At 36.1% G+C, this 18,542-nt stretch overlaps 1 protein-coding gene across 12 annotated transcripts in view; it reads left to right on the top strand.

Annotated features, from left to right (window-relative positions):
- The window catches only part of PPP1R12A (protein phosphatase 1 regulatory subunit 12A), a 124,283-nt gene that overhangs the window by 70,712 nt on the left and 35,029 nt on the right, over positions 1 to 18,542 (top strand). For 9 of the 12 annotated variants that reach the window (XM_015278124.4, NM_205123.2, XM_015278262.4 and 6 more), the window contains 9 exons: positions 496 to 655; positions 2,513 to 2,657; positions 5,672 to 5,746; positions 6,179 to 6,267; positions 6,396 to 6,553; positions 10,165 to 10,274; positions 14,103 to 14,318; positions 15,093 to 15,187; positions 17,911 to 18,033. In XM_015278124.4, the coding sequence (XP_015133610.1) occupies positions 496 to 655; positions 2,513 to 2,657; positions 5,672 to 5,746; positions 6,179 to 6,267; positions 6,396 to 6,553; positions 10,165 to 10,274; positions 14,103 to 14,318; positions 15,093 to 15,187; positions 17,911 to 18,033 (1,171 nt within the window). The remainder of the gene's footprint in view (positions 1 to 495; positions 656 to 2,512; positions 2,658 to 5,671; positions 5,747 to 6,178; positions 6,268 to 6,395; positions 6,554 to 10,164; positions 10,275 to 14,102; positions 14,319 to 15,092; positions 15,188 to 17,910; positions 18,034 to 18,542) is intronic. The other 3 variants (XM_015278355.4, XM_040657836.2, XM_015278203.4) reach the window with 1 other exon arrangement.

Here is an 18,542-nt window from a genome sequence, read left to right as displayed (position 1 = left end):
TCTTGTAAATATCCAGCCATGTAAATATCCAGCAATCAATAGAAGCTAAGCTGTTCCTCTTCCTGTAGATTTCTTCTAGTAAAAAATAGTAGCTGGTTTCTGGTTTCTGCAGATACGGACAAGACTAATAGTTTGGAGCTTTGTAAGGTTAAACTTTAAATTTCCTCTCTTATTGTGACATGTCACTTCAGAAATCGTGACTGCGATGGTAGAAGTTCTTAAAATTGGAGGGCTCATTTTAATAGATTTTTTTTCCTTTTGGTAAAACCTCTGTTATGCAGACAGAGTCTGTTACTGATGTTATAATGGGTGTTTCTGTAAGTTCTTGGGGTTCATCTTCAAGATGCTCATATCTAGCTGTGAATACTATTCATATAATTTACCTGTTTTATTGCACCATGGAAGTGTGATATAAGGTTTGTCATATCATTTAATGTAAGTATTTGAATTCTAATGTGTCCTCTCTTTCCTTCTCCCCTTCCCTGTCTGTATTAGGGGTTGATATAGAGGCAGCTCGAAAAGAAGAAGAGCGAATAATGCTTAGAGATGCACGACAGTGGCTCAACAGCGGCCATATAAATGATGTCAGGCACGCGAAATCTGGTGGTACAGCACTTCATGTTGCTGCTGCTAAGGGCTATACAGAAGTCTTAAAGTAAGTGTGGTTTAAATGGAAATTTTTCGTTGTCTTGTTGAGATAATGCAGCTTGGAATTGATGCAGTAGGACATATCTGACTTCTGGGGGGTTGTAAATTTGGAAATTACAGTCTCTAGAACTGCCTTTTCCTTGAAGCTTGATTTAATGTTTTCAGGTACCCATAAATCTTGATGTTTTTAGTTTTCCAGATGTCGTTCAAAATGTGAACAGAATGCACATGATGAGCCTTAGTACTCAGAAAGAAAGTTGACAAAAAATCTTTCCCTGTTTCTAAAGCCAACTGTGTAAACAAGTTTAATATCTTTTTATAAAGCCAGCTAGCATTCTGGATAAAGTATATTTTCAAGATGCCTGGGTTAATTGGCATACATAGAGCAGAATCCATGATCTAGACTAAAGGTTTTCAGACCTTAAAAATAAAGAATTTAATTCTGCTATTTTTGAGATTGTTGAAGATCATGACTCTTGAAGTCATTCACGGAAGTCTTCAGGCTTTTGGTATCCCTCTGATTCACAGTTAGCTTTTCAGTAATGTAGTACAGCACACAAAGCAGTAACAGGTTTCATTTCAGCTTCGGGTGATGTACAGCCTACTCGATAATGCATTGCTTCACTGTTATTATAAATGTATTTGGCTGTTTTGGCAGGACTAGTAATAGTTACATACTGTAAAAATGAATTAAAGTGAGCACACACTGTGTAAGTATAGCTAACATTAAGATTTGTAAAGCTTTGTCAACACCAGAGTTGACTGACAGAACTTTTTAGACGTTACAGGTGATTTAGTGAATAGGAGTTCTGTTTCAGAAATAAACAGGATGCCTCATCAGGATAAAAAGAAGTAATTCTGTTGGAAAGAATAATTTTTATTTTAGAGTAGTGTGCATCTGTAAGAGATTTATATTTATAATTGTTGGACCTATTTTTAACCTCTGTCAGTGTTTTTTCTGTAGTCCAGTCCATGTTCTTATCCTAGGAGGAGAGAAAACACATATCCAAACAATTTTCTTGATGGTTTCAAAATAGCAAAAATGTGCCCTGTGCAGGATACGAGGCTGCAAGGCTTTGTGTGGAAGTTGTGGTGGTTATTACTTCAAGTTTATTGTCTCTTGAGTTATGAACAGGTTTTTTTTAGAATACTTCATGGTTAGGTGATTTTTATTAAGTATGGGGTGTGTTTCAGAGAGCTGAAAACCATTTGCACAAAGCTGTTTGTCAGGTTGAGTGTTGCCACTTCAACACTCACTTCAGAGCAGTACCAAATTCATGTGTTAAATGCATGCTGAAAAGCACATCTTCCATTTGAGTTCTTCTACTGCTCGGAGAACAACTGAAGCGTGTAAACACTAGGTTGTTACAGCATCAAATGTTAGTGGCAGGAGATGCAAGCTTCAAGCAACTAGTATTACAAGGAAGTAGTAATTAGTAATAGTAATTAGTAATAGTATTACTAAGGAAGTTTTAAGAATTTACTATATAAGAACTGTCTAACCAGCAATTTTTGACACTTCCCATTCCTTAAAAAGGCTTTTCACCATCACTGCGCATATAGAGAAAAATACCTACCTGTATAGGCAGAAAGGAATTTGAATGAGAAAGAAATTAAGAAGAAAACAGAAAAGGATTTTTTTTCTTGAATTTTCCTTAGAAGTAAATATGACTGTTGAACACTGAAAAGACAGGTATTTCTGGGAAGAAATCAAATTATTTAATTGACATTAATGCAACTAAGATACATATAGTTTACATTAATGAGAAAGGAGAAAAGTACTACTGTCCAATAATTTCATCATTTTACAGCGTCTACTATCTCTTTCAGCATTGTTGAGATCTAATTCTCTGGATTTCTTTAGGCTTTTAATACAGGCTCGCTATGATGTAAATATTAAAGATTATGATGGCTGGACACCACTTCATGCTGCTGCTCACTGGGGTAAAGAAGAAGCATGTCGCATTTTAGTGGAAAACCTTTGTGATATGGAGGCTGTCAACAAAGTGGTAGGATTTTTATGTAATCCTTGTCAAGATACAAAGTTCTGGTCTCTAAAGTGACTTTAGAAGCCAGGGTAAGAAAAGTGATGATAAACTGCTGTTTACTGTACATGGAGCTTTATATAATGCATGTTTTGTCAAAACAGCATGTTTGTGTCCATAACTAAATTCCCTGATTGTCCAGATTAGTTTCAAGGCCTGCTTTATATTCATTCCTATATCAAATGATCCATGTGATCTTTTACAATGAAATTCAAAATAGTTTTATTGATATTTCAGACTTATGAAATTAGTGACTAGATAGACTACAAACAGGCAGTCAACATTTGTTTGCCGAAGACAATAATGATACTTTTGGGTAGCGTTGGGAATTAGCATCTGCTTTTAACTCCTAAGGTCAGCTTGTGTTGAAATACTGATGAGAAATCACTATGGTGGTTTGGGGGCACTGTTAGAAACTTTTAAGCATCTGTGGACTCTCTGGACATAACTTGGATGCTACCTAAGTTGTATTTCCTTGACTTGTGCGCAAAGCCTGTGAAGTTTTTGGCTTTGCAAGACCTTGCTCCCAACAGGTACAAGTATATTGATGATTCACATAGGTGTCACAAGGAGCCGAGTCTCTTTGTTCAACTGTGTAAGTGCTGAAGCTCTCTTTCTTCTCTTTGCACCACGTTCTACAGCTAGATTCTGATCTGCTTTTCAATTTCTAGCAATATTGTGTATGTAGATCTCCTGCTCAACCTTTAGCATGCTTTCTTCACAGAATTTTTGTAGTTTCTTTTTAAGTTAATTAGGGAAATAAGCACAAACAGACTCTTAATTAGGTCATGAATTGGACAGTATTTCTATAAAAGCGAAGTTAAGATTGCTAATAATAAAATATATGGAATGTGGAATTATATTTCAAGTAGTTTAACTCTGTTTCTATATAATACTTACAGAACTTCTTGAGATCAGCTATCTGATTGTATCAGGTAATCAGAAGTGGTACTAGTGGTTGGCGACCCTGCCTGTGGCAGGGGAGTTGAAACAAGGTGATCATTATGGTCCTTTTCAACCAAGGCTATTCTATGATTCTGTGACTTTATGAAAAGCTGATGCAATTAGTTGAAGCCAGTTTATCAAGTTATCTGCCAGACATTTTTACAGAGTTCATGAGAATGTGAAGGGTGGTATTCCCGAGAACACTCATAAAAATGTATTCAGCTCAGATGAGGCAAGAATAAGGAAAAAGGAGCTACAGAGAGTTAGAAATTGTTTATTTGGGGTATGGACTTGTCTGTGCAAGCTAAGATTGTTTTGCCTGTTGCATTCTTCAGTAAGCCGTTAAGTGATTTTGCTTGTAGAGACTGAGAACTCCACTACATCTGGTTTCAGTTGGAAGTGCTTAGCACCACAGAGAGCTCAGCCATTATTGTTCAGGAGCTTAACTTCAGGAATTAATATCTGTGTATTGAGCTTAGATACGTCCTTCCAACTACAAAAGGGTTGTTTTGTTTTTCCAGAACTATGTTTTCTGGTCAGAGTAGGTCTAACATGATGGTTTTTGGAAATAAACCCACTTAACAGCTACCTAAAAAATGGAAAGCCAGATTAAAACCTGTGATCACAACGCAAATATAAATTTGAGATCATTTTGTTGTTTAGTTTCCAAGTTAGCGCTGTGCTATGCTTAATGGAATAGTTCGCGTCAGAGGACCTCAAGCTGTTTTGGGTAACGTTTGTTGGAAGGAGCATGTGCTTCTGGTGTATGATCAGAAGCTTTACGTTTGTGAAACATTAGTGACTTGAAAGGTCTGTTCTTCCTAACTGCTTAAGACAGCCTTCACAATTCGATTAGTACTATGTTTGTCTGTAGTTTGTGTTTTGGTTCAATTCAATAAGCAGTGAGACAGATATGAACACCTTTTGTTATCTTTCTCATCTGTTGACCACTTTAAACTGGCAGCTCTGTCCTTATTGCTGGTTATTGTATGAAAGTATTTACATTACTGATCTTGTAATCCCACCCTGTTTCAGCATGTCTACCTGACGTGCTGATGCAGCTACATTTGTACTCGTTGCTGCAGGCACGACTGCCTAGATTCTAAACTAACCCTAAATGCAAACTTCCAAGTAGAAAACATTGTATTATAGTATCAAAGCGAGTAAGTTAGGCTTTCTTTGTGAAACTGTGAGAGCTTCAGCCTTTTTTGTCTTCTTCAAGCAGAGGAAAAGGAAGAAATTTGCAACCTTTATCTTTCCAGATCTTAAAGATAGAATCTCATGTCCTGTGGGTACCTGGTCTAGTCAAGAGTTGTACTGACCATGTAGTAGATGTAAGATACATCAAGGTGAAGAAATTCCAGCTGATGGCATTACTCTATTAATGAATCACTATGTGATGTTTATTCAAGCTTGTTCCGTGAAAATCACCCACAGATGGGGATAAGAACAAACAGTTGTAGCAGATCATTTCCAAAATGGAACAGGAAATGTAAATACAGTTTTAATGTAAAAATATGAAAGCGCGACTATTGAAGTGTAGTACTGTACTTAAATAATTTTAACTTCAAAAAATCAACCATACTTGATAGTCTGAAGATGGACAGGATGCTAACTGGTTTGTGTTGATCCAAACAATTGCCACTGGAATAGCTGTTTGGAACTAATATTGTGTATTTCATTCTTTCAACCTGTTTGGGTTTTTTTTTCCTTAATAGGGTTTTTTTGTTGTTGTTTCCCTTGAAAAGACAATAACATTCTATTGAAGTCATATTTTTCTGTCTTAAGAAGTGTTTAGTCGTTAGCATTAGGTATAGATGTTTCTTTTTCAATTACAAAAGAAAAAGTAATATTACAGAATTGTTTTCAATCACTGACAGACTAACAGTTTGTAATAGAGCTTGGCTTATATGTTCTAATTTCTCAAAATGATTGTGCTCCTTACCCACATCATCAATGGGATAAGGCATCATAATCTATTGCATTGAAATTCTACTGTACAAAAATGTTGTTTCACTTTTCCTTTTCTCCAGGGACAGACAGCATTTGATGTGGCAGATGAGGATATTCTAGGATATTTAGAAGAATTACAAAAGAAGCAAAATCTGGTAGGCCTTTTTCGTATGTGTACATTATATTTTATTATGCATCTGATGATGTTACATAGTTAGCTCAGAGTAACATGCAGATTAAAATTGAAGTTTTGATTTGAGGCTTCACCTCCGATAATGCCAGCTGTCACCTCAACTGTTTTTTCATGCCATTATTTGGTCAGTTATGGTGACCAAAAAGCTCAGGATTAGAGAAAATCCTCGCCTATTTGCCTTCTCCAGTAGGTATTTTATGATCTGAAATGTCAACAGTCAGTCAGCAGTTTTCTGGAAATAACATTTTCTGAGATTTTAGAATTTTGAAGTTTGACGCTTTGAAAGTATAGACACGTTCCATTGTTCTCAGTAGTTAGAGGGCTCTCTCCTAGTGATTCTGTCACATTGATGCCATTCTGTCAGTTTAACTGCATTATTCGATGTGTTTTGAAGCTTCACAGTGAAAAACGTGAAAAGAAATCTCCCCTAATTGAATCCACAGCCAACTTGGATAATAACCAGACACAGAAAACATTCAAAAAGTAAGTAAACTAGAGAAATGATGAGCTCTTAATGAAAAATGTGACTTCACCAGCTGTCACAATGTCCAACCTGGCAGGTTTTAGTAATTTTTTCAGTACTTAGGAGGTATTTTTCTTTCCAAATTCAGTAAAGAGACATTGATTATGGAGCAAGAAAAGAATGCATCTAGTATAGAGTCTCTGGAGCATGAGAAAGCAGATGAAGAGGAAGAGGGAAAGAAGGATGAATCCAGTTGTTCCAGTGAAGAAGAAGAAGATGATGACTCAGAATCCGAAGCAGAGACAGGTATGTTATTTGAGTATTGTCTTTAAGTTTTTGCTTTAGAAATCTATTTAATATCACAGGGTGGAGAGTTAAGTATGTTAAGTTTCACTTCTGCATTTCACTAAGCTTCCAATCACTTTAAAGGATATTTATGTATGACTAAATTCAAGTCATAACGGAGATACAAAGGTGCGTTTATTGATGGCTCTCGTGATTAAAGGAGTTAATCTACTTATTTTAATGTCTATTTAGCAACTGATTTTAATTAATTATGTGGAATGTATAAGCCTTAAGTAGCATGTCAAAAAAACATTGAAGAAGTTAAGAGGTCGAAGGAAAAATGAAGTCTTTGTTAGCAATGTATACTCATGGAACTGGCATAGAGATTGAAACAGCAGATACACAAACATTCTCATTTGTGTTTACCATCCTGAAGTAAATACCAATAGATATGGCAATTGTAGATATTCATGAAGTGCTGGTGTATATACTTACTCTTGATTATGTATTGAAATGAACTTCAGAAGTATTTTAACTTAACATACACTTCATATACAACTTCACTTCATGAAGGATGTTCCTAGAAAAGTTTAGAATTGTATGCAAAAAGCCACAATGCTCACTACTTCTGAAAATAAGCTGAATATTGATGTTTAATTTAAATTCATGCAGCCTAGACTGGAGGAGACATTTAGTTCCTTGTCTAATTATTCAAGTTGTCTGAGTCTCAGTCTTTACATGGTGAAATGAGGTGGGAAAAAGTGAAGAAGCAGAAACAATGAATCAAGGAAGTGAACAGAATTAGGATCTATCAGTACATCCATGTGTTCTTATTTCATCATTCTCGCTATCCAGGATTATGAGCACTTGCTGTAATTATTACTGAGTACAGAAAAGTACCCTTGTGTATGCATTTATTCCTTCAATTGTTATTCCTTCTTCTTTGTCCCGTATTTTGCCTTCAGTCGCTTGTCTTGCCACATGTATTGTTTTTCACTGTTTGACTGCTGTGGTGACTGATGAAATGTACATGAAATTTACCATGAAGCTACAGGCACGGTCGTTCAATACTGCATAAGTCTCTTGGTCAGCAGCTTGCCCTTCAGTGGGATTTAGCTTGCTCTTTTTTGTTGGAAGATTTTCAGCGTCTTAAAGCAAATAACAACGTAAGAACAGCACAGCAATCTTTTCTTTCGAATTAGAAGACAAATATCAAGGAGTCAGTGTTTCTAATGATATATATTCAATCCTAATAAAAGGGTTCGGAATTACAGTACAGTAATACAATACACAGAAGTAGATGTCATGAGAAGTGTTTTGCTAGTATTTTATACGTATGCTTTTTAAAGTGAGTAAACCCATTTGCTGAGCTGTCAGTTCTCATTTTAAAGCATTTTTTTCTTTTTCACTTGAAATGATAAGATTAAGAAGGGATTTTAGAGCTAATAAATATATCATAAATATTTGATCTAGGCATAAAAATAATATAAATATATAAAAATAAAATATGAAATCAAAATAGCTGTTTTCTTGGAGTTTTTTAAGGATTTTTTGTTTGTTTGTTTTTCATAAGCTAACATTTCATTAAGAACAAAAGATTGTCACATTTTTACATTATTCTCTCCTGTCGAATACTTGCATCTCTTATTTACAGAGACTGAGGTTGGACAAACGCAGAACACTTGTGCTACATAACATGTAGTACTTTCTCAGTCACTGAACTAACTGTAATGTCTCCTGAACTTTCTGATTCTGGTAACTGTGTTCTCTTCGTTTCCAGTGGACAGTTTGTGCCAGGAAAATTTGACTGCGACACAAGAATTAATTTATGTAAACTCTGGGGTTTTTAATATCAACAAGGCTTTATCATACTTTATTTGGCAAGCTAGACTTTAAGCTTTTCCCTGCAGAACTGCATCTCTCTGTTACAAGCTTGTGCTTTCCCTTTTTTCTCATTATTCACCTTAAGGGGTTTTCTTATGAAAAATCTTAAGCTTATGAAGAGCATTTTGGTTGTAAAATGTTTCAAAGGTGTTAAAATATTACATTCTGAAAATTATAACATTGTTAACAATATTCTGAAGCACTGTAAACTGTCTGATTTCCAATCTGTTAGTAAATTCAAAATGTTTTCCTAAAAATTCCATTCTGAGAGTACAGCTTAAAAATAAATGGCTTTCTTGTTCTGTAAGACAAAGCAGCGAAATACGAATGCAAAACTAGCATCTTCTAAAAGATAGGGAAACAAACTAAAAATCAAAACTTTCGGCAGTTTAGTTTTTAAACTTACTTTCTTTGAGATAATTATGTCTTTTTTGAAAATTACTTTTTGCTCAGCCATGCAGTTCTGTTCTGTCTGTCCTTGCAACCATTTCAGAATACAGTTGGGAAAAATCCACTTTTTCCATGTTTTCCCCTCACTCCTGATAATTTTTTCTGTATATTATAAAGCTGTATTATTTACTTGCAAATATCCAGATTTCTCTCTGCATCTGTAAAGCTTTTTCACTTTCTACTGTCAGTCCACATTGCCCTGTGGAACGTTCCCCTTGTATTTAAAAAGAGCTTTCTATTAAGTGTAATTAGTCATGTAAGATATTCACTGCTCAGTATTGAATGGGTAATGTAGAAATGAAGACGTGTTTATAGTAGGAGCAAAACCAAAGGAGGCTGATCCCCCGTTGCTCAGCACTGCAGAAATGGGACACAGCAAGAAATTCCAAGGAATTTACAATTTAAATATGTGAAACAAGTGAGCTGTAAGATAATGGAGTGTGAGCAAGTGCAGTGACAACAGTTGTGCAGTAACCCGGACATTATCTGTATGTTTACTTAAGAGGAATTAAGGTATGCAGTGGAAGAAATACTGGGCCAGAAGGACAACCAGAAGAGGTTAGACTAGTCAGACAGTGAAACTTAGGTGGGAAAAACAAGAGACAAAGAAGGAAGAAAGCAAATTGAAATCAGAGCTCTGGTTGTTTCTCAGAGGAGCAGCAGGTTCCTGTCTCAGCTAAATTCTGCTGACCATAGTCCCTGGCTAGATTCTCTATGCAGTCAAATATTTCTTTATACTCAATATACACAGCTATCCAAGAATAAATGTTTTACTTTGAATTAGCGTCTTCTGTAGTTGAAGTTAACTATTACATGCCAGTGTGCCTCCCACTGTTTAATTTTTCGGGTTGTTAACCAAAGGCTAAAGTATAGTCTGCCTAGAGGGGTTGTGGCACCTCAGTCTCTGGATGTTTTCAAGGCCTGACTCATCAAAGCCCTGAGCAGCCTGGGCTGTATGTATTGTTGACTCTGCAGAAGGTTGAATTAAGTGACCTGCTGAGCTCACTTTCAACCTGAACTAGTCTGTGATTTTGTCATTACATCTCTGTTTAATACACCCTGAATAACAAAAATAAGTAAAATATTATATGCATGAATGTCATGGAAAAAATGGTCAATTTAACAGTGATACACATTGAGAGGGAGAGGGAAAATACTAAGAAATAAATAATACAGCACTGTTGGGAAAGTTGACTGATAAATTTGTTCAAAAGAAATTCAAGTCTTTGTTGTAGAAATAAGGGACTTACGAATGACGGATGAAAAATAAAAATGAAAATCTTGTATATATTTTTCAGATAAGGCCAAAACCTTGGCTAATGCAAATACCACAAGTACACAGTCAGCATCGATGACTGCACCTTCAGTAGCTGGTGGTCAAGGGACACCCACATCACCTCTTAAGAAGGTAAAATAAAGTACTTGTCTTGTGATTTTAGGCATCTGTTCTCCTGTGGAAGCGGACATTTTCTGTGTGTTGTATAAAATTGAATGGAGTTATCCAGTGAGCTGATGCATGCTGATTTTTATTTTATTTTTTTCTGCAGAAACTATGTTCAGTTTTTGTAAATTTTGAAATTTGAATGAACAGTTTTGATTCTAAACAGGAATCCAGGAATCTGAAGTATATAACTACAACATACCTGAACACAAGATCCATTTAAAAAAGAAAAAATCTGTTGCACAGTGACTAGAATTCTTGTTTTTCTGAAGCTAAACTTAATCTCTCAAAAATCTTTTTTATGCCAGACTCCTCCTAAAGTTTTAGAAAGCACTGTTGGTCTTAAGGCAAGGGAGCCATGCACAACTAAGGTACTTTCGCGTCCTTAGTAGCATTCAGCTAGAAGTTGAAAATTGATAGACACAGAAATTTGAAATAATACATGAAGTAAGAAGTAGAAAGTGTTGTAGATTCCAACACTGATTTCAGTATGGTTAGGATCTAATGGAAGAACTGGAGAACTGGGACATGTTTTATTCGGTGCAAATAACCTATTCAGCTCAAAAATACACCCAGCAAAGCCATATTGCTTACAGGAAGCAATTTAAAAGTTGATTGGAACAAATTTTAATTTTGCTTGTCAAAGGAGAGGTGTGTATGATGAGGGAAAAAAGCTGCAGTAGACAATAATATACAGTCACGAGATGGTATACAATCAAACATTCATAATAATATATGACCAAACGATAGGAGGCTGGAAGGGCTTCTTTTGTCAGCTCTTAAAGGTTTTCTATGTATGTTGTAATCAAAGCTTAACCCTTTACAGGTTCTTCTGGAAAGCTTGTTCAGGGGAAATAGTGGCAATGGTACACTGAAGCCACAGTGGAGAGAGGAGACATATGGCAGGGGGAATACTATGTATTGTATTTTTCAGCTCCCTGGAGCTGATTGGAGTTGTGCTTTCATAGGCATAACAGAACCTAATGATAATTCATCTCAGAAGGTGTTGGTTAGGACTTAATGGTCCTGACACTGAAGCATGTCCAAAGAAGGCCAGCAAAGCTGTTGAAGGGTGAGGAGCACAAGTCTTATGAGAAGTGGCCAAGGGAGCTGGGATTCTTTAGTCTGGAGAAGTAGTAGTTCAGGAGAGACCTCATCGCTCTCTACAACTACCTGAAAGGAGGTTGTAGCTGGGGAGGGCGAGTTGGTCTCTTCTCCCAGGTAACTTGCAATAGTACAAGAGGTAATGAGCTTAAGTTGTACCAGAAGAGGTTCAGGTTGGATATTAGGAAAAAAATCTTCTCTGCAAGAGTGGTAATGCATTGGAACAGACTGCTTAGGGAAGTGGTGGTGTCAACATCCCTGGAAGTGTTTAAGGAAAGGGTAGATATAGTACTTAGGGACATGGTTTAGTGGACGTGGTGGTGATGGGTTGACAGTTGGACCTGATGATCTTAATGGTCTTTTCCAACCCTGTTGATTCTGTGATTCTATGTAAAAGATCCAGGCAGTATATTTTAAAATGCCCAATTGCATCATATTACGTGATACTGTATGATATGGTTGCACCAGCCTTCCTGGTTGTAAAAGCTGTTTTATAAAAACAAACACAACTGACATCCACAAGATTTCTCTTAAAAAAGAGAAAAGAGCAAATGGTAATTGTGGACATGGCTTCCTGGCATTAAATGACTGCTGTTTTCCCACTCTGAGCCCTTGTCTCTGGTCAAACAGCTAGATTCCAGGGTGACCTTGTTATGTTACTCTAAACACTTTGCACTGGTTCAGTTAGTAATTTTGGTTCTTTGTTGTGGCAGCTGCATTTGCTATGCTCAAGAGCTGCACAGAACTTGAGCCACAAGTTTTCAATGCAAACCATAGCAAATGGGGAGCTGGGGGAGAAGGAAGACTGAGTAATTTCTGCTTTACTAAATGTGTGTAACTGTACAGAATGCAAACATACAGCATGAATTTAACTGCAAAGAAACAGATCTATTATATATAGCTTATTTTTTGAAGTCAGTTTAGTAATGCAAGCATTTCTGAGAGTTGGTCAGTTTAAGTGATACACTCTCAAGGCAGCTTTTGAACCAGAATTCATATTCTGAGGTATCTGGCACTTCAGAAATCTTTGCTTTTCATGTTGCAGTAAAAGTTTCCTAGCTTGTGCCTCCCAATCAGGTTATTTCATATTACACAAAAGTATTCTGAGCTGTGTAATCTTCAGTGATAGGATGTTACCAAATCCTTACAAGCCTGGAACATGGCTTCATATTCTGGAGTCGTATGATCAGTTAAGCAGAATTTTTCTGGTACATGTTTAAATGATGATTTATGAGAAAGAATTTGATGAGACGAAGTATGACTTTAAGCTAACTGAAAACCTTTTGTAAATCATTAATACATTGGCATTTAGTTTGTTCTGATTTTATTATGCAGTAATTAATGACTTATCTTGTTTTGTTTTGTTTTTTTTTTGTCTAAAAGGCGAGAGGTTCAGGTTAAAAGTACACTGCAGTTATCTTTCTGATATTCGATGTGAAAAACTCAGTGTCTCTTTACAAAATAAATGCACATTTATACTGAGGCTGATCATCTTGTAACATAGCATGCACATGTGACCCGAAGAAGCCGTTCAGCTCATGTCAATGAAAGAAAATGACTTAAGCTGTTTTTAATGAAAAAAGGTAAAACTTGTACAGGTGCAAGTTGCCTTGAACCTAATCTTGCACCTGCCTTTTCAGGCTTGCAACATCTGTACTACTGCGGTTACTCTTCTGATTTTACACCATAGATGGCTGAACCATGTGTTTCTCACAAGTGCTGCAGATGCAGTGTACTAAACTTGAATTTGGGGTTTTCTTCAATCTCTATGGCATTCAGTAATGCTGCATTCTGTCTGAGGACACTAAACTTAGGCAAGTGTGCAAATAAAGGTATGGGATTTGATAGCTAAGTTAGCATGTGATTAGTTTAAGGGATATGAATGGAATATGAAAGAAGATAAGAAAGGTAATGCGTATGTTAGTGTGAATCTTGAAATATTCTCCAAAGTACCATGAATTAGGCATGGACCTTGTTAGGTCTAGAGTCTTTGCTGTCCTCTCTTCTACAAACCCAAGTTCTGTTGCTGAATTAGCTAAACATACTGTGTTGTGTTAAATAAGAATCTGTTACTAAAGTTTGAATTATCTTACTGCTTTTTGGTATTTTATGGTAGAGTATGCCATAAACATAGGAACAAACTGTGCTTTTGGAACTACCTTTTGTTTCTATTTTCCTTTCTTTCATCTTTGTCTTGTCTCAATTGGCTTTAGTATGATTTCATTCCTCCTATCATGCCTGTCGTGGAGTCAGTAGATCCTGCATCATGGAGGCAGGGCTTGCGCAAAACTGGCATTGTTCTTGTGCCCAATAAGGGTGAAAAGGCAATGGTGAGGTTCTGGTGTGCACAGGCTTGTGTACAGGTTGCAAAATAACATATTTAATCAAATGTTGATAGCAGATTTGCATGGTTTTAACTTTGGATCTCATGATCACTGTGTGTATTACAAAGTGTGAGTTTTTCCAAGCTAACTTTTAGAGGAGTAGTATTCCTTGACCAGTTTTATGTTTCTTATCTCATTAACTAATTAGAGAGAAGATTGCCTAGGTTGTCTCTCACCAAAACTCCCCCATGTATTTAGTACTTCTGTGATTATTAAACGTGGTTGTGTTCTCAAATCTCTGCGAGGAATATGAATTACTACAGATAATGCAAATTAATAGCCTTTAATTTGCTACTGTGTTTTATAGTTTCCAACATCTACAACCAAGGTTTCTCCCAAAGAAGAAGAGAGGAAAGATGAATCTCCTGCTTCGTGGAGGTTAGGTCTTCGAAAAACTGGTAGTTATGGTGCACTTGCAGAGATTACTGCTTCTAAGGAAGCTCAGAAAGAAAAGGATTCTGCAGGTGTTATACGTTCTGCTTCAAGTCCTAGACTTTCCTCTTCATTGGACAACAAAGAAAAGGTAGTTGTTTTTAGTGTGAAACAGCTTTTTGAGAAGATCATATACTTACCATAAATGCTTATGATGTATTGTAAAAGTAAGACATTCTCTTTGGAGTTTACTGCACATTTATTCTTTAGTAAAATTCCAACTGTTGTGTAATCTCTTTAAAAGTACAGTATGCACCTTCAGTGTCTTGTGACTTGCTACATAGGTGTGAGACTTACCTCTTTTAGGGACTTGCACTGACAGTAGTAGTGCTTTTTACAATTATGGAGACCTGAGGGTTGGCAGTTTTGGCATCACTTGGAGAACTATGTTGAAAGAATTTTCTGAAAAAGAAAGCTCTTACTGAATTCTGTGGTCATTTTTTATTTATAAAATATTGATTAGATATTTAAACACAGGTATACTGTAGTGAAGGACTAATTTAGCACAGGTATCTGAACAACGTATATTCTGTTTCAAGTACAAATGTTTAAATCCGTTTTTAGGAATGGTACTAAACTACAGCATATAAAAATACTAAAATAGTTTCTTTCAGTAAGTAGTTTCCCGCTTTCCAGTAATACAGCTCTAAACAAGAGAAATGAAGTCATTTACATTACTAGCATGAAATCACAAACAGTTCTCTTTTCCTGTTTTAATCCTTAAGATATTTAACTGAAACTTAAAGCTCGCTTGTATAATTGGGTCACAGGTAAATACAAATGAAGTTGCTATAACGGTGATTTTTCAGCTAATAAGCAGTATAATCAATAGTAGTAACACTTATTAAAAATCTGTGTCTTTCAGGAGAAAGATGGAAAAGGAACTAGACTTGCCTATGTTGCACCTACAATACCAAGACGACTGGCCAGTACCTCTGACATTGATGAAAAAGAAAACAGGTGACTCTTAAGTTACTGTTAAATAATAAATTATGTGATTTTAGAGTGGCTGAAAAACATACAGACATGAAGGTGATGCTAGTTTATAGCATTAACCTGTTTCGTTGATTATGCTGACCTGTAGGGTAATTGAATTCCGAAAGGGTTCTTGTCATGTAAGTCATGATAACCCCTTTTAAAATCCACATTGTTTTGTGGCAGGAGCAGTTCTGGGCATTGAGTGTTGTCATCTTGGGGGAGAAAATAAAATTAAATGCAAAATAGTGAGTTGTAAACTTCCAGCTAATGAAGAGCACAGAAAGAATTTTACTGCTTTGTCCTGAGCTACGGAGTGCTGACACTGGATTCCATTATTACTTCTGCTGAAAAAAAGAAATCAACCTCTTTCCTACAATATTTGGTTAAAACCAACTTCTGTAACTTCCACTTCTGTCTTTCTTGTTTCATTGTTGGTCTTTCATCATCTTTTGGAGATACTTAATCCTTCACGAATATTTCTTTTCTTCAGCTTTTGATATAAAGGGAATAAAAAGTTTAGGTGTATAGGCGTGTCACTAGGATTCAGAGTACTTCCATGACGTACCTTGTCAGAATCTTCCCATTTTTCTCTTTTCGCCTTTATTAAGATTCTACTTGGCTACTTTCTTGAGTTTTAATATAGAATGCAAAGTAGAAAGCGGAGAAGTCTCCTTAATGCCTTGTTTCTGTCAGATTGTATCTAGATAGCTGAATTTGGAATAACTTAAAAATGAAGTACTTCTCATTGATCAAAATGTGCTACTATAATTGTTGTATCGAAAGCTGGCAAACCTGTTCTTGAAGTGGAGTATTTCTGTTCATATACTTGGAATAGCTCAGTGGAGAGCAAGCACAAGATGCATTCTGTTTTTTCTTACGCTTGTGGAATACTGTTGGCTAAGTTCAGTCTCTGAGTGACAAATGCTGTTCTGAAACAGGTATTCCAGATCTCATGCTCCCTTAAAGTTCAACTTCTTATATTAGCATCTCTTATGTTACTTGACCATTTTTCAAATCTGTATTTCTGATAACACTGCAGTTTGGGGTTTCTATTGTCAGGCTCTGAGAGTACTATATTCTTATTTGAGGTTGAATTTATTAGTAAGTTCTGATTTGATTATAACAGGTTGTTCTTATTTCATGTTTTATTCTTTTGAGATTTTCTCAAATATACTTACTATCTAAAGATGTCTTGGCTAGATGATTCCTTAAGTTTGGGATAAATATTTAATTGCAATCATATTTCTTATAAATTGTTATTGCTTGTCACAAAGGGATTAAATTTTGGTGCGGTGTTGAGGTATATTTGTCTCCTTGACATACCAGTCTTAACCATGACTTATTCACGGACCAAGTTCCAAAAGTGGTTACCAGCAATGTCATGTTATTCCTGATATGCTTGACCAGAGATCATCAGTGCCGTTAGACCTGGTGTTGACTAAATAGTTGATCTGAGAACTTTCTTTATTCCTTGATGTACAAGTGATAAAGCATGCTTTTAGGCCAGCTTCTTTAGGCACCTTTACCTTTCCCAGTGTATGTTATGGCAGACAATTCAACTTACTTAAAGTCTTAAGAGAATTCTGACACTTAGTCTGACCTCCCTTATGTGTGGAATTTAACTATCTGCCCTACAGGTACATTAATCAATTACTAAGAGTTCTACCTTGTCCCAGATCTCTATCCTTGTTGCTTAGCTTAATGCCTTGTTCTTGTTCCACCTGTCTGAACAACTGCTTGTCTAGATAATAGATGATGTAATGTAATCCATCTTACTTCCTTCTTTGCGTAATGGAAAGGACTTTCAGATTTTCAGGATTAATCTCAGCTGGGCCTTTAGAGTGCTTGAAGTCTGTAGAGGCCTGTATTGGCCAGAATTTGATCCTTTTCTGAAATTGCTTGCAACCACAGAAGTGCTAGCATACATTTTTGTGCAAAAGGGTATATCTGGAGTAGAATCTGAAGTCCAAAGGTATCTTGAACATAAAACACATCTTGCAGGATTTTATTTTCCCTCATATACGATTGCCTTTCGTGCTTTTGTGCAAGAGATTTCTTTCTTCCATCTGAACTTCAAATCTTGTGTTTTTGTTGGAAGCTTTTGTTAGAAGCTCAAATTCTTGTATCTCTGCATCAGTTTTCAGAGCTTTTCCAAGCAGATCTTTGCAAGGTTATTTCTTGATGCTAGAAACTGCAACAATAGAATAGAAATTCTTCATGACTAAAGTAATGTCAGCTAGTGATATATGGCAGGCCACTCAGGAACGGCTACTGCAGGCCTGTTTACACTAGTCTAAAGTATTGTGAGTTGTAACATGAATAATCTCATGAGATCAACTTCTAAAACAACAAGTAGTTTTCCCTTGATGGCACTGAATTATCTCAGCCAACAAAGAAGCATCTTGCTCCTTTTTAGAGTGATACAAAGCCAGCAGTGGTCACAGATAAAAGTTGATGTTTGACTTCTCCTTTAACAGTTCTTCTTTTCAATTTTATTTCAAACAATGTTAACATGTTATTTTTTGACAGGAATTTGAAAACTATTGTGCATAACAGGTCATATTATTTTTTCTCTACAGTTATGTTTATTTTAAGTGTGTTTTCCACACACAATTTTTCCATCTTTGACTTAAACATCATTTTCAACTTTCATCAAAACCAACTTGCTTTAATATGAATTTGCTAAAACAAAATCTTATTTACAGGGACTCGTCTGCTAGCTCAATACGTAGTGGCAGTTCCTATGCAAGGAGAAAATGGGAGGAAGATGTCAAGAAAAACAGTTTGAATGAAGGTCCTACATCCTTAAACACAAGTTATCAAAGAAGGTGTGGGATTTTCTCTTGTCTTTTTTTGCTCAAATGAGATATCAGATTGGAAAAAAAAATCATTTCTGAATCCTTTATTTGAACAATACCTTGATAAAATGGTGTTCATAGTAATTGAAAAGTATGTACTTAAGCCATACTATTTTTACTAGCTTAGAGCATTAGATCAAATGCCACGTAGGTTGCTCTGAAAGTAATACCTCCTATTTATTTCCCTGGAAACTACAGCAGTTACAAAGAGCACAATAACACTATTTGATAGAGAAAATTATCAGCTACAAAACAGTATTTTTCAGGGTGGCCACCAGCATTAGCTGTACAATTTTGCCAGTGATGAACAATAGCCTGCATGCCATGCTTATAAAAATTTGCACCAGCGGAGGTGAACAGTGTTGCTGTTGCCACTGCTGAAATGCACCCCCCACTGCCTCACTGTGCTCACATTCACTGCTTGGTCTCCATAAACATTCAGAAGCATTGATGAGTGTCAATGGATGCCATTTTTTCTG

This window comes from Gallus gallus, chromosome 1 (genome assembly GCF_016699485.2).
Source record: "Gallus gallus isolate bGalGal1 chromosome 1, bGalGal1.mat.broiler.GRCg7b, whole genome shotgun sequence".
In the NCBI taxonomy this organism is placed as follows: Eukaryota; Metazoa; Chordata; class Aves; order Galliformes; family Phasianidae; genus Gallus; species Gallus gallus.
The sequence above is the reverse complement of the archived record's forward strand: the minus strand, read 5'-3'. Positions and strand labels throughout refer to the sequence as shown.